The sequence below is a fragment of the Hoplias malabaricus genome, chromosome 10, assembly GCF_029633855.1.
Source record: "Hoplias malabaricus isolate fHopMal1 chromosome 10, fHopMal1.hap1, whole genome shotgun sequence".
Lineage (NCBI taxonomy): Eukaryota > Metazoa > Chordata > Actinopteri > Characiformes > Erythrinidae > Hoplias > Hoplias malabaricus.
The window spans coordinates 15,223,859-15,237,063 of record NC_089809.1 but is presented as its reverse complement, the minus strand read 5'-3'; the positions used below and the strand labels follow the sequence as shown (position 1 = coordinate 15,237,063).

At 36.8% G+C, this 13,205-nt stretch overlaps 1 protein-coding gene across 11 annotated transcripts in view; it reads right to left on the bottom strand.

The window, feature by feature from the left end:
* wdr37 (WD repeat domain 37) overlaps positions 1–13,205 on the bottom strand; it is a 114,731-nt gene that overhangs the window by 9,312 nt on the left and 92,214 nt on the right. For all 11 annotated transcript variants that reach the window (XM_066682648.1, XM_066682652.1, XM_066682645.1 and 8 more), the window contains one exon: positions 12,595–12,736. In XM_066682648.1, coding sequence (XP_066538745.1) covers positions 12,595–12,736 — 142 coding nt within the window. The remainder of the gene's footprint in view (positions 1–12,594; positions 12,737–13,205) is intronic.

The following is a 13,205-nucleotide window of genomic DNA, read 5'->3' as shown; positions in this document are numbered from 1 at the left end:
TAAGTCTTCGAACTGCACATTTTATTTAGGTTGGTTGTAGATGCTCTAAAATATATATTTTTGAACATAAAATTATGCACTATCCTGCTGAACTACAGGAACTATTACTATTATTTACTATTATTACTATTATTATATACTAGTTATTTAACTATTTACATCAACACACACAGGGACATATTACACATCAGTGCAGTGTGGACAGTGCAGGTCCTGTCCAGTTTGAGAGAATGTCTCCCATTCTTCTGGTGTCATTGCCAGACATTTGTGGTGGAACCAGAAATTGCACACATTACACTGTATCAGCAGAGTAAATATATAAAAAAAAAAAGAGAGAGAAAAAGAAACATGTAATTGAATGTTATATTTCAAATAACATTTTTCTCTTGATGAATACTTTCCATAAATTCCCAACTCTAATGATCCTGTTGTAATACAGCTGCTTCAGTTTGTGATGAACTTTGCAAGTAGAGGTTCCAATAACTTACATTCATTGCTGCACAATGTGTTACATTAGGAATAGGAGGAAAGGTACTTACTTGCAAAGTTCTTCATGTTATAAAAAATGTTATTTGAAATATTTGATTTAAAAATAAATATACAGTTTGGGAAACCCAAGGTTAGAGTGATGTATGAAAATGTACAAAATAATTTGCTTGAATCCTACAAATAATCAAAAACACTGGGAGTGAACAGCAATTTATAATATATATTAAAATAAAAACTCAGGATAAAGATATAGAAATCAGTTAAAATGTCATATTAATTGATTTCTCTCCGAAATTACCTATTTCAGATAATCTGGATGAATTATGCCACATGTGCGCACGGTGGTATTATCCCTGTTATACACAGTGTGTCAGTATTCTGGTTTGTTGTAATAGATCAACGTTTGTCAGTCTCTAAATAACAGCAATTTCTGGTTCCACCACAAATGTCTGGCAATGACACCAGAAGAATGGGAGACATTCTCTCAAACTGGACAGGACCTGCACTGTCCACACTGCACTGATGTGTAATATGTCCCTGTGTGTGTTGATTTAAATAGTTAAATAACAGTTCCTGTAGTTCAGCAGGATAGTGCATAATTTTATGTTCAAAAATATATATTTTAGAGCATCTACAACCAACCTAAATAAAATGTGCAGTTCGAAGACTTAGTTGTGATCCCCATCTTTCCTAGTCCAGAAACAGAAAATATAAAAAATCTCATATAAAATCTGTTTTCACAAATTTGTTACAAGGTTCACATGTCCAAATGAGTATGAAATGTATTACTCCTTGGGTGTACTACATCATAGGCCCAAAATTGTGGCTGTGGGTCATGTCATTGAATTGTGATACCCATCAACCCATAGAAAATATAGGGAATCTGAGAATTTGTTTTCACAAATTTGTTAAAAGGTTCACATGTCCAAATGAGCATGAAATGTATTAGTCCTTGGGTGTACTACATCATAGGCCTGAAATTGGGTCTGTGGGTCATGTCATTTAATTGTGAAACCTATCTTTCCTAGTCCGAAAACAGAAAATATAGAAAATCTCATATTGTATCTGTTTTCACAAATTTGTTAAAAGGTTCATATGTCCAAATGAGCATGAAATGTATTAGTCCTTGGGTGTACTACATCATAGGCCCAAAATTTGGGCTGTGAGTCATGTCATTCAATTGTGAAACCCATCTTTTCAAGTCCAGAAACAGAAAATATAGAAAATCTCATAAAATCTGATTTCACAAATTTGTTAAAAGGTTCACATGTCCATATGAGCATGAAATGTATTAGTCCTTGGGTGTACTTCATCACAGGACTGAAATTGGGTCTATGGGTCATGTCATTTAATTGTGAAACCCAACTTTCCTAGTCCAGAAACAGAAAATATAGGAAATCTCGGATAGAATGTGTTTTCACAAATTTGTTACAAGGTTCACAAGTCCAAATGAGTATGAAATTTATTGGTCCTTGGGTGTACTTCATCATAGGCCTGAAATTTGGGCTGTGAGTCGTGTCATTTAATTGTGAAACCCATCTTTCCTAGTCCGAAAACAGAAAATATAGAAAATCTCATATAAAATCTGATTTCACAAATTTGTTACAAGGTTCACGTGTTCAAATGAGTATGAAATTTATTCGTCCTTGGGTGTACTTCATCATAGGCCTGAATTTGGGCTGTGAGTCATATCATTTAATTGTGAAACCCATCTTTCCTAGTCCAGAAACAGAAAATATAGGAAATCTCGGATAGAATGTGTTTTCACAAATTTGTTACAAGGTTCACATGTCCAAATGAGTATGAAATTTATTGGTCCTTGGGTGTACTTCATCATAGGCCTGAAATTTGGGCTGTGAGTCGTGTCATTTAATTGTGAAACCCATCTTTCCTAGTCCAGAAACAGAAAATATAGGAAATCTCGGATAGAATGTGTTTTCACAAATTTGTTACAAGGTTCACAAGTCCAAATGAGTATGAAATTTATTGGTCCTTGGGTGTACTTCATCACAGGACTGAAATTGGGTCCGTGGGTCATGTCATTGAATTGTCACACCCATCAACCCATAGGAAATATAGGAAATCTGACATAGACTTTGATTTCACAAATTTTTTAAAACGTTCACATGTCCAAATGAGCATGAAATGTATTAGTCCTTGGGTGTACTACATCATAGGACTGAAATTGGGTCCGTGGGTCATGTCGTTTAATTGTGAAACCCATTTTTCCTAGTTCAGAAACAAAATATAGAAAATCTGACATAGAATCTGTTTTCACAAATTTGTTACAAGGTTTACATACAACACATAGGGAAGCTGATGTTCAATCAGCTTTCAAAAGTGTGTTACAGAGTTTACGTATTTAAATGCTGATATTTAAATGGCTGATACCCAAGGCTTTTATTTTGAAAAGAAGTTGCGTCGCTAAAGCGCTTCTCCGCCAGAAAGAACTCATCTGTAAATCACATAATGATATTTTCACATCTTACAGCAGTAAAAACATTGAACGTCAGTGTGTGTGAATAAGTTCACAATATGTAGTAATTGCACTGAAATAGTCATTTGGCGTGTACATTTTGTTTTTTTTAATAACCGTGGGTGAATGTCTGGCGAATATCGAACGCTGAGCCAACTTTACCGCGGTTCACAGGTTTACCTCACTGCTGTTGCCGCAGCTCAGTCTCATGGTGTCTTTTATTTTCCTAAACTCTCCCTAACTTGAGACAAGTGGGCCTTCATTAACTTGCACGGCCCTACGAAGCGCGCGTCGTGAGTGTATAGGACGTTTCGGCTATGCCTGCACAAACACCTTCATGCCAGGGTGGTCTATGCAAATTTCCCTAGTGTGACATCACAGTAAGGGAGCCTTCCAAACGGCTCGTAGAAGCATATGACTCCTGTCACAAAAAAAAAAAATCTTTCAACTGACTCACAGAAAATGAATATTTTTTTGCACTTGGAGTGTTCATAGGAGCAGTAGAGACCCAAGTGGAAATACAAAAGCACACAAAAAGTGAATTTTGCATAATATGTCCCCTTTAATACTACTACTTCTTTTATTACAATCCATCAATCATCAATCCAGTATATTTACACTGATTTAATCAATATTATTTAGAATATTATTTTATTTTACCTAGTCATTTAATTAAATCTTACAAATATTCACCTCTCCTTCTGGAAAAGAGAACACAACTGGAATTTAACACCACTGTTTGTGTAATTTAAAAGTACTTTTACACTGTTTGTACCCTAGGGACAATACCTTAACAGTATTTTTTTATTATTATTAATCTTAGCACATACAATAATCATGGTTGGTGTAGAGTAGTGGGCAATTCCACTGATCTCCACACAGTAGGCTATGGCTGTTTTCCAGCTCAGGCAGATACACTATACAAATATATCCTTTGGAAAGACTTCTATTTCTGCTCTATTCTACCTTTGTAACATGAGTTGCCCTTGGTAAGACAAATATAAAAATCTAAATATTACTCTGTTGATCACATTGTTTTTTTCAGTCTAGCAAATCTGCAAAAGTCTTACGGCATTTATATCATCTTGAATAAGATATTACCATGCTGGATCATTCAAATCATCATTGTCCAGCATTAATGATGCATTCAAATATGTGCAAATCCCCTTTGCAGCCCCATAATATTATGGATGTGCAGTTTAAAAGCCAGCATTGTTGGATGGTCCTTTTCCTTTCCCTCATAAAAACCAAAAAGAATCAAACATTTTGAATTTTCAGACCACTACATATTTCTTATTTACTTCACCTCCATTAACATTAAACTCAGGCCCAGAAAAGGCAGCAAAACTTCTTGTTTACTTACAGTTTCTTTGTTGCAGGGTACTGCTTTAAGTTGCATTTGTGTATGCAACAATCAATTATTTTCAGAGCCTATGGTTTTCGGAAGTATCACTGAGCTGTCTGGGCCCCTGTAGCTCATGGCCATCCAATATTGTTTTTGGAATTTTCACTTGCACAGACATTTCGCTAGATTCTAGATTCCTTTAATGATATTATATACTGTAGCTGGTACAGATTTACAGAAATATTCTGCAAGTAAAATCGTGAGTTTGAGTGAGAGACCTAACCACATTGTGCTAGATACTGGCCCTTCATGACAAAAGCTGAATGCTAGTGTTATGCATAAAGAAAGGGTGCTGAATGAGTCAAGTACGCTAATTTAATGGACCACATATTTCTCGTCACATCTATTCAGCATCCTCTCATATCCCACTGTTTATAATAAAATAAAGCAATAAGCCACAAGAGGCAATACGTTACTACGATTTTATCATGGGTAATATTGGTTTTGGCATGATGCGAATTGGAGGCAGTCAACATAAAATACAAATGTTCAATTCATAAGCATATTAATTTATAAAAAAAAACATTTACAATAAAGTATTCTTCCGCCACACGGTGTAGTCCATTAACAGCGAGCACTGTTGCTAAGCAACATGAGGGCGATACATAGCCACTCCATTGTTCACGTATATTCAGGATTTTTTAGTTGAGTAGAAGCACTTACATTTCTGTCCTCTTTCTGAAGGGACACTTAAGCCCAGTTTATACTTCTGCATCTACCATATGCCTTAGGCAATGCGCAGACCCTACACCATAGCCTTAACGAGCACCTCTCCTGTAAGGAGAAGCTGCAGTAGCTGGCAGCTGCCTTTAGCTCAAGAAACTGGCTAAGTAGCATTAGTTTAACCGAGCATTGCATTGTCTCCTGATTTCATGTATTTGTTTCATAATTGAATAAACAGTGAACTTCTGGGTTCAATTCATAAATCACAAATGTAAATAGTATTTGTAATAACCATTCTTTCACCAATGAAAACTCTAGTAGCTAAGTAGTCTAACATGAAACAAAACACCCATTTAAAGCAAGGGTATGTGATTTTATAGAAACCAGTCAGTGTGGGTGGGGTTGGAAAGAAAACCTATTAAAATGTCCCACTCCATTCTTTCAGCCCTCTCTCCAAAGCCGATCCCCCAATTTACACATGAATGTATACAAAGAGATTAGTAAATGCAAAGAGAATAATCTTTGTCATGTCAAATCTATGAACATGTATGTCATTAGACATGTTTTAGAGGGCTGTAGCCTCCCTAAATGTTCTTTAGCCCCCCCAATTCTTTCATTTTCAACAAAGGTCCTCGGTCTGTATTGTTTTCCTGATAGAATATGCACATGTAGTGTTGTAAACAGTCCAGTAAAATACAGAATTGTGTCACATTTGGACACTAAAAGATGCGTTCCGTTTTTAACCAATATGGAATGCGTTTTATTACATATTTTTGAGGACCGAGGGCCAGATTCTCCATGGCTCCTAAATAGCAAATATAGCAAATTAGAAGCCAACATTATCTGTCCACCATTCAGCAAGCAGCCAATGGAGACATAGTCCCTCCTACAGCAGGTGGTTTCGTGACAGCACAGAGCAGCAGGTCAGAGGTGAAACACTGTGAACTACATCTCTGCTTTAGATAGAACTAATGTAATCTTAGGTCCTTGTGGCTTTGCCTAATCTGTACCTTGTTTAAAAAATTGCCCTAGCCTCCACTGGTTATATCTTAGACCCCCTTAATCATTAATCTCTAGTGATGGCCTTGCCTATAAACAAACACAAATAAGCCAGCAAACTACACAACCTCAACTCATAACCTGTTTAAAGCTGATACGTAATGTATAGGATATAACATAAGATGAATACCACCAACCAACACTCCTTCAAACTACATTGCAGATTAACAATGAGATAAGCACAGCCAAATAATTAGCTGATGGCATTACAAAGAAGCTGCTATTACGGCTACATAAATATGACCATTAACCTTTACACAAACACACACAAATCCCACATCAACAAAATGATAAGTTGATGATAAATTATATTATTACCTGTCTATTAGAAAACAAGCAACAGTGCATCACTTGCCATGCCATTCTGTGCTCTTAGAGTCCTCCACTGTTTAAAAGCTCCATCAATATGTACTCTGGTTTGTCCTCTGGCTTAATCCAACTTATTTTTATTGAATACCATTTCTGCCACAGACTTTCATTTCTTTAGTTTTTTTTTAGTACATGATGTTGTCTGTTCCTCTGCTATTCTCCAGTGCTCAGTGATGGTAGTATGTATGTATGTATGTATGTATGTTTGTAGCCACGCATGCGCAAACGAATGCACATTGAAGTCCAGTGTGAGGGTGTGGATTTAGGGCAGGTAAGTAGATTGATTGGATTAAATATTTTTTTTGCCTTATATGCAAAATAAATACCTTTCTTTACGCCAAGGTTTAAAACATTGGCACATTAATATGGAATTCAGATGTTGTGATGCGGTCATAGGTGTGCGTATATTGTGTATTTTTCAATGGCTTCAAACGCGACTCAGCCAATCAGATTTTAGGACTGAAACTATACGTTTTATAATACAAATTACAATACACCAGTTTGTGTGCTGTTTTTGTTGTGTGGTGTGTAGTGTGTGGATAGTTTCTAAGGGGTTGCTTAAGTATACAATGTGTTCAAAAAAAGGTCCTGCTAGGCAGTTCCCCTTCTAGAGGAGCTGGTGGAATTAGACAAGCTGGGGGCCGGAGGGGGAGGGGAAAAAAAAAAAAAAAAAAAAAGGAAGTGGGGGGATTTGGTCCTCCGTTCTGCCTGCTGATTAAGATTACCACAGTCCATGCTGGCTGCTCTACTATCCGCTAGCCCCACTAATTTGAATTGACATGATATTAAGGTTTAATTAGTGCTAAATTCTGCAGCGTTAAGGGATCTAGGCTGGGCTCGGCTGGTGCTAATGGTGCTGCCCAGCTCACTGTAGCATGCTTCACATCGAAAAGGAAGCGTGGAAACACTTTCTGACATCGAGGCTTGCCCTGAGAAAGCAAGGGCAGAAGGGCTGGGCAGGAGGAGGGGTAATAGATTAAAAGCTTGATTAAAAGCCTATTAGATCTCAGACTATATTTTGGAAATGTGCCCCTGAGGACATTGACAAGTAAGGTCAAGACTCATTAAACATTTCATTGTGTGACGGTGGAGCGGAGGGTGAGGGGGTCACAGAAGTAATGAATAGACACAGTACACATTGAGCAATGGCATGAGCTGGGTCTTCACTACTCAAGCTTCAGTTCACATACAGAGTGTGTCTAAAAACATTATAGGTTCTCTACATATAACAGCATTTTACTGTGATACTGTGTGTGTTCTTAGCTCATAGAACTCCCAATTCTAATCTCAGTTCATCTTAAAACATGCTCCTGCTGCCATTATATTCTGACAAAGTTATTAAAATACATCAGATACTCCCTTATTTAAAAAAAATGGCTGAAAATGTTTTCCCTTTCAAGTGTTTAGAGGCAATTTTACCCCAGAGAAGCTGTGTTTATGAGCAGTAAATAGTGCACATATTTGTATAAATTGAAGTATTTGCCCTCAGCATGTCCAAACTCCAGTTAATTTCTCTGTTCTACCTGAATTCATGGCACTGAGCTTTGAAGTGATTCAAGTAAATGTCTGTTTTATTAACAGCAACTGGTAAAGACTGCTAATACTACATTTGTTTCTGCATGTGGCTTTACTAGTTTATTTAAATTTAACTTTGACTTGCATTTATATTTTATATTTATTTTATTTCTATAAGTGTTTTTACTTATTTGTGTATCTGTGTCTGTAGCGCATGTGTCACTTATTTCCATTTAAAAATGTTAACATATCATTTGACCATGAGCACATATTATTCTCTCTCTCCCTCTGCAGCTGCCACATCTCATTTGCAGTGGGCCACTTGTTAACAATTTTATTGCACCATATTCACCAGGCTCAGTGTCTCTGCTGTCCTTTTGAGTGCCACCAGATACTGTCAAAGTTCATTACCCATAATTATCGCAGAGTACATCATAGTGACTGACACACATACCCAATCCCCCAGCATGCTCCTCTATGTGAAAATTCTGCCTACTCAGAGTGTGCATGGTCATACACATGGATAGACAAACACACATAGAGTCCCCCAGCACCCCCCAACATGTTCTTCTGTAACATGCATGGTCACACAGTCAGCCAGCTCTGTCTCTACAATCTCAAACAAAAAAAGTATGGCAGAGATACGTCATTGTTACTAAAGGTACAAACAGTGTAAATTTACAATTGAAGGTACAACAGTGGTGATAAAGTCCAGTTGTGTTCCCTAAAGGTGCATTACACTTTCTTCTCCAGAAGGAGAGATGAATATTTTAAAATTTTCATTATAGAAATGTGTAAAATAAATGAACATAATATATAAGTTTTGGAGATGAAATGCAACATATAAAAACAAAAAATCTATAATTAAAAGAGAATAATGTATAATATGTACCACCACAGTGATAGTTTTTCTAAAAATGTACAGCTCATGTTTCTCCATGTAAACTTTTTGACCCCTCTGGATGTATATGGTCACACATAAACCCACACCTACACAAACGTCCCACAGAAGGCTCATATAGCCACAATGCTGATCTCATCAAGCTTCTAGAGGCAGAAAGCTAATCAACTGAGGCGAGCCGATATCAGCTGAGGCTTAAAAGGGAAAAAAGTAACAATAACAATTACAATAAAATTATAATGGAACACGTTTAATCCAAACAAAGAGATGAGAGGTGAGAAAAGGACAATAAATGGTAAAAAGAAGACCAGAAGAGAAAAAAAGAGAAGGCTAAAACAAACCAAAAGAAATGTAAACTGTAATTAACTGACAAAAGATGACACAAGAGAAAAAGAGAAATGAGACATCATACGACAAAGATATGACAAAACATAGAAAATTATCAGACACGAACATATAGAACATGAGAAAAAGAGATGTGTTTTACTATTAGTCTTATAATATTCATTAACGGTGCTCACATACATCAGTTAGTGTGACCTATACAGATATATGTGTGTGTAAATCCTCAGTGGAGAATTCTGAGGAAGTGTGTGTGGTTGTAGGGCAGGGCTCATTCATCTTGTGGTCCCAGAACAGTTGAGCAAGAACTTATGCTGACAGAGCTTCCCTCCCTCTCTTGCTTTGTTTTTTCTGCCACTTGCTCTCTGAAGTTCAATGGAGCTTTATTGGAATGAATGTAACAGGATAAACTATTTCCAAACCTATTACCAGTTATCCATAAAATGTAAATGTAAAGCATTAAATACATTAATTAAACTACAATTATATAGTTTATTATAAAACACTTTTTTTATCTATGTCTCTCCCTTGCTCCTCCTCTCTTTCGCACACTATCATTCCCTGTCAGTGGAAAGCATTGTACAAACAACATTAACTACATAAAGTTGCTCGTTTTCAGTGCATGCTACTATTGTTAATAATGTAGTTCCATTTTAAATACAGAAAACTTTCCACATTGCCCATGTTGTTCTCAATGAGAAACACATTTTACCTCATGTTTTAAAGAATGTTTGTAATGACTTTTAAATAAACTTTTACACTCCAGCCTTTATTCCTTTTTATTAAATGCTACAAAAGATTTAAATTCAAGTGCCAAATAATAAAATTAACTTAAAAATGTTATAGTTTGGACAGATAAAAATTTTTTTTTAGATTTTGGTTCTGTACATTACCACAATGAACTTTGAACAAAACAATTCAGATGCAGTTGAAGTTCAGATTTTCAGCTTTAATTCAGTGGGTTGAACAAAACGATTGCATAGAAATGTGATGAACTAAAGCATTTTTTAAACACAATCCCTTCATTTCAGGGGCTCAAAAGTAATTGGACAAATTAAATAATTGTAAATATGTTCATTTCTAATACTTGGTTGAAAACCCTTTGTTGGCAATGACTGCCTGAAGTCTTGAACTCATGGACATCACCAGATGCTGTGCGTCCTCCTTTTTAAAGCTCTGCCAGGCCTTAACTGCAGCGGCTTTCACGTGCTGTTTGTTTGTGGTCCTTTCTGTCTGAAGTTTAATCTATAACAAGTGAAATGCATGCTCAATTGGGTTGAGATCAGGTGATTGACATGGCCATGCAAGAATATTTCACTTCTTTGTTTTAATAAACTCCTGGGTTGCATTGACCGACCAATCAGTTTAGTTGCATTTAAGCACAGTATGTCTCTGAATACCTCAGAATTTATCCGGCTGCTTCTGTCCTGTGTCACATTATCAATAATCACTAGTGACCCAGTGCCACTTGCAGCCATGCATGCCCAAGCCATCACACTTCCTCAGCTGTGTTTTACAGATGATGTGGTATGCTTTGGATCATGAGCTGTGCCATGACTTCACCATACTTTTTCTCTTTCCATCATTCTGGTAGAGGTTGATCTTGCTTTCATCCAGTTCTTCCAGAATTGTTCTGGCTTTTTTAGATGCATTTTCTGCGATCATCCACCACTGTTGTCTTTGATGGTTGTCCAGGTCTTTTTGCACTGATGAGTTCACTGGTGCTTTCTTTCTTTCTTTCTCAGGATGTACCAAACTGTAGATTTTGCCACTCCTAATAACATAGCAATTTCTCAGATGGGTTTTTCTGTTTTCAAAGCTTAAGGATGGCTTGTTTCACCTGCATGGAGAGCTCCTTCGACCGCATGTTTTCTTCACAGCAATATCTTCCAAATGCAAGCGCCACACCTCAAATCAACTCCAGGCCTTTTATCTGCTTAATTGAGATTGACATAACGAAGGAATTGCCCACACCTGCCCATTAAATAGCCTTTGAGTGATATGTCCAATTACATTTGGTCCTTTTAAAAACAGGGTGGCACAAGTTACGGAGTTTAAACTCCTAAGCCCTTAATCCAATTTTAATGTGGATACCCTCAAATGAAAGCTGAAAATCATTTTATAACTATAACTCTATATAAATAAATAAAACTGGCTGGGGGGGGGGGGGGTGTTCTACATAAAAGGGTATTGGATTAATATATTTTATTATTTACGAATAGGCAAAAATACACAGACAATGTATCAGTTTTCTGCCATCGAATTGAGCGCAGCTTCTAAATTATACGTAGCAACAAATGGCAGATATAAAGCTGGGAATTTAAAGAAGGGAATGCACTGGGAAAGCTGGAGCATATTTAGAACCTGTTTTGATGATTGTCAGTGCTATACTGCCATCTGGTGTTGAGAAATGACACAGCAGAGAATAATGGAATTGTTGCCGAGAGTTACAAAAGGTGCAATGTGTACATTTCAATTTTAAAAACATAGAAAGATATATTATAGCTTTCATAGTTACATACACATCTCTCTCCACCACTCAAATGTGCATTCATTTATCTTTATAGCTATTTTATCCTGATCTGTGTTGTGCTTTGTATGGACAACTTTGCACAACGTGTTTGTGGACTATGGGAAAAACCTAGAGCACATAAAGGAAGCCCACACAGATACAGGGCTGAGATTGAAAGCACAACCCCAGGAATCGAGACGTTTTGCAGCAGCACCACCTGTTGCTCTACTAGGCTGCCCTCCACCAAAAATAGTACACAACAAGAAAAAACATTTCTTCTTATTTTTACCTAGAAATTTCAAATCACCCAACCATTGCATAGGACTGTATGATTAGATCACACACGTCTTAAAAACTTGTGAACGTGTTCTTTCAAATATAATTCACTTGGCCCTCCATAAAACTGGGAGAACTTCCACATCTATGAATTCAACTAACCAGTGTTGGAACAAGGTAAAATGAAAAGAGAAATGAAAACAGCTTCACTATGAGGAGCTAGAACAAAATGCTTCATAAATTAATAAATACCACTACACCACTCCATTGTGTACTACAAAGGGTTTGAGGAATATATTTGTAATTCAGTAGGAATGTATGTATATATATATATATATATATATATTATAAAATATAGGAATGTATTATGTATGTATGTAATAACGTATGTAATTCATGAGGAATATATTTGTTTTGGCAGTGTAATTATAGAGCAATGTAGACACAGTCACACGTGTAAACACAGGTATATAAAGATGATGTAAAGTGTAAAGGTCATATATAAACTATTATATAAGGTCATATATAACTATTATTTTGCTTTTAATAAACAATATGTCTGTAGAATTGGGATTTGGGGTACTCACTCAGTGTGGCCCTGGAAGACATTAACAGAGTGAATGGAAGGGTCTCTAAAGTCCCAGAGGCGGAAGGTGGTGTCCCGTGATGAAGTGACCACCAGCCGCTGGGTGGGATGAGTACAACAATGGGTCAGTTCCTGATCATGACCTGAACACACACACACACAAACAACACATAGTTACAAACAAGTCAATCCATTTAAAACATTCTCCTTACACAAAACTATTTTTGAAGCCATCTCTCAATTCTGGCCATCTCAAACCCTAAAAAAATTAAAGGCAACCTTTGGGCACCCCAACATAAACATATGTATGCCGATCAACTATAACATTATGACCATCTCCTTGTTTCTAAATTTACTATTCTCTCAGCTCCACTGATCATACAGGAGCACTTTGTAGTTCTAAAGGTACAGACTGCGGTCCACTTATGGTGCTTTTCCACCGCATGGGTCCGGCGTGAGCCTTAGTGTGTGCTGTTCTGGTACAAGTGGATCAGTCATAGCAGTGCTGCTGGAGTTTTAAAACACTGTATCCCCATACCGTCCACTCAGTTAGACAAAGCTATCTCGTTGGTCCACCTTGCAGATGTAAAGTCAGATCTGTTGCTAGCCCGC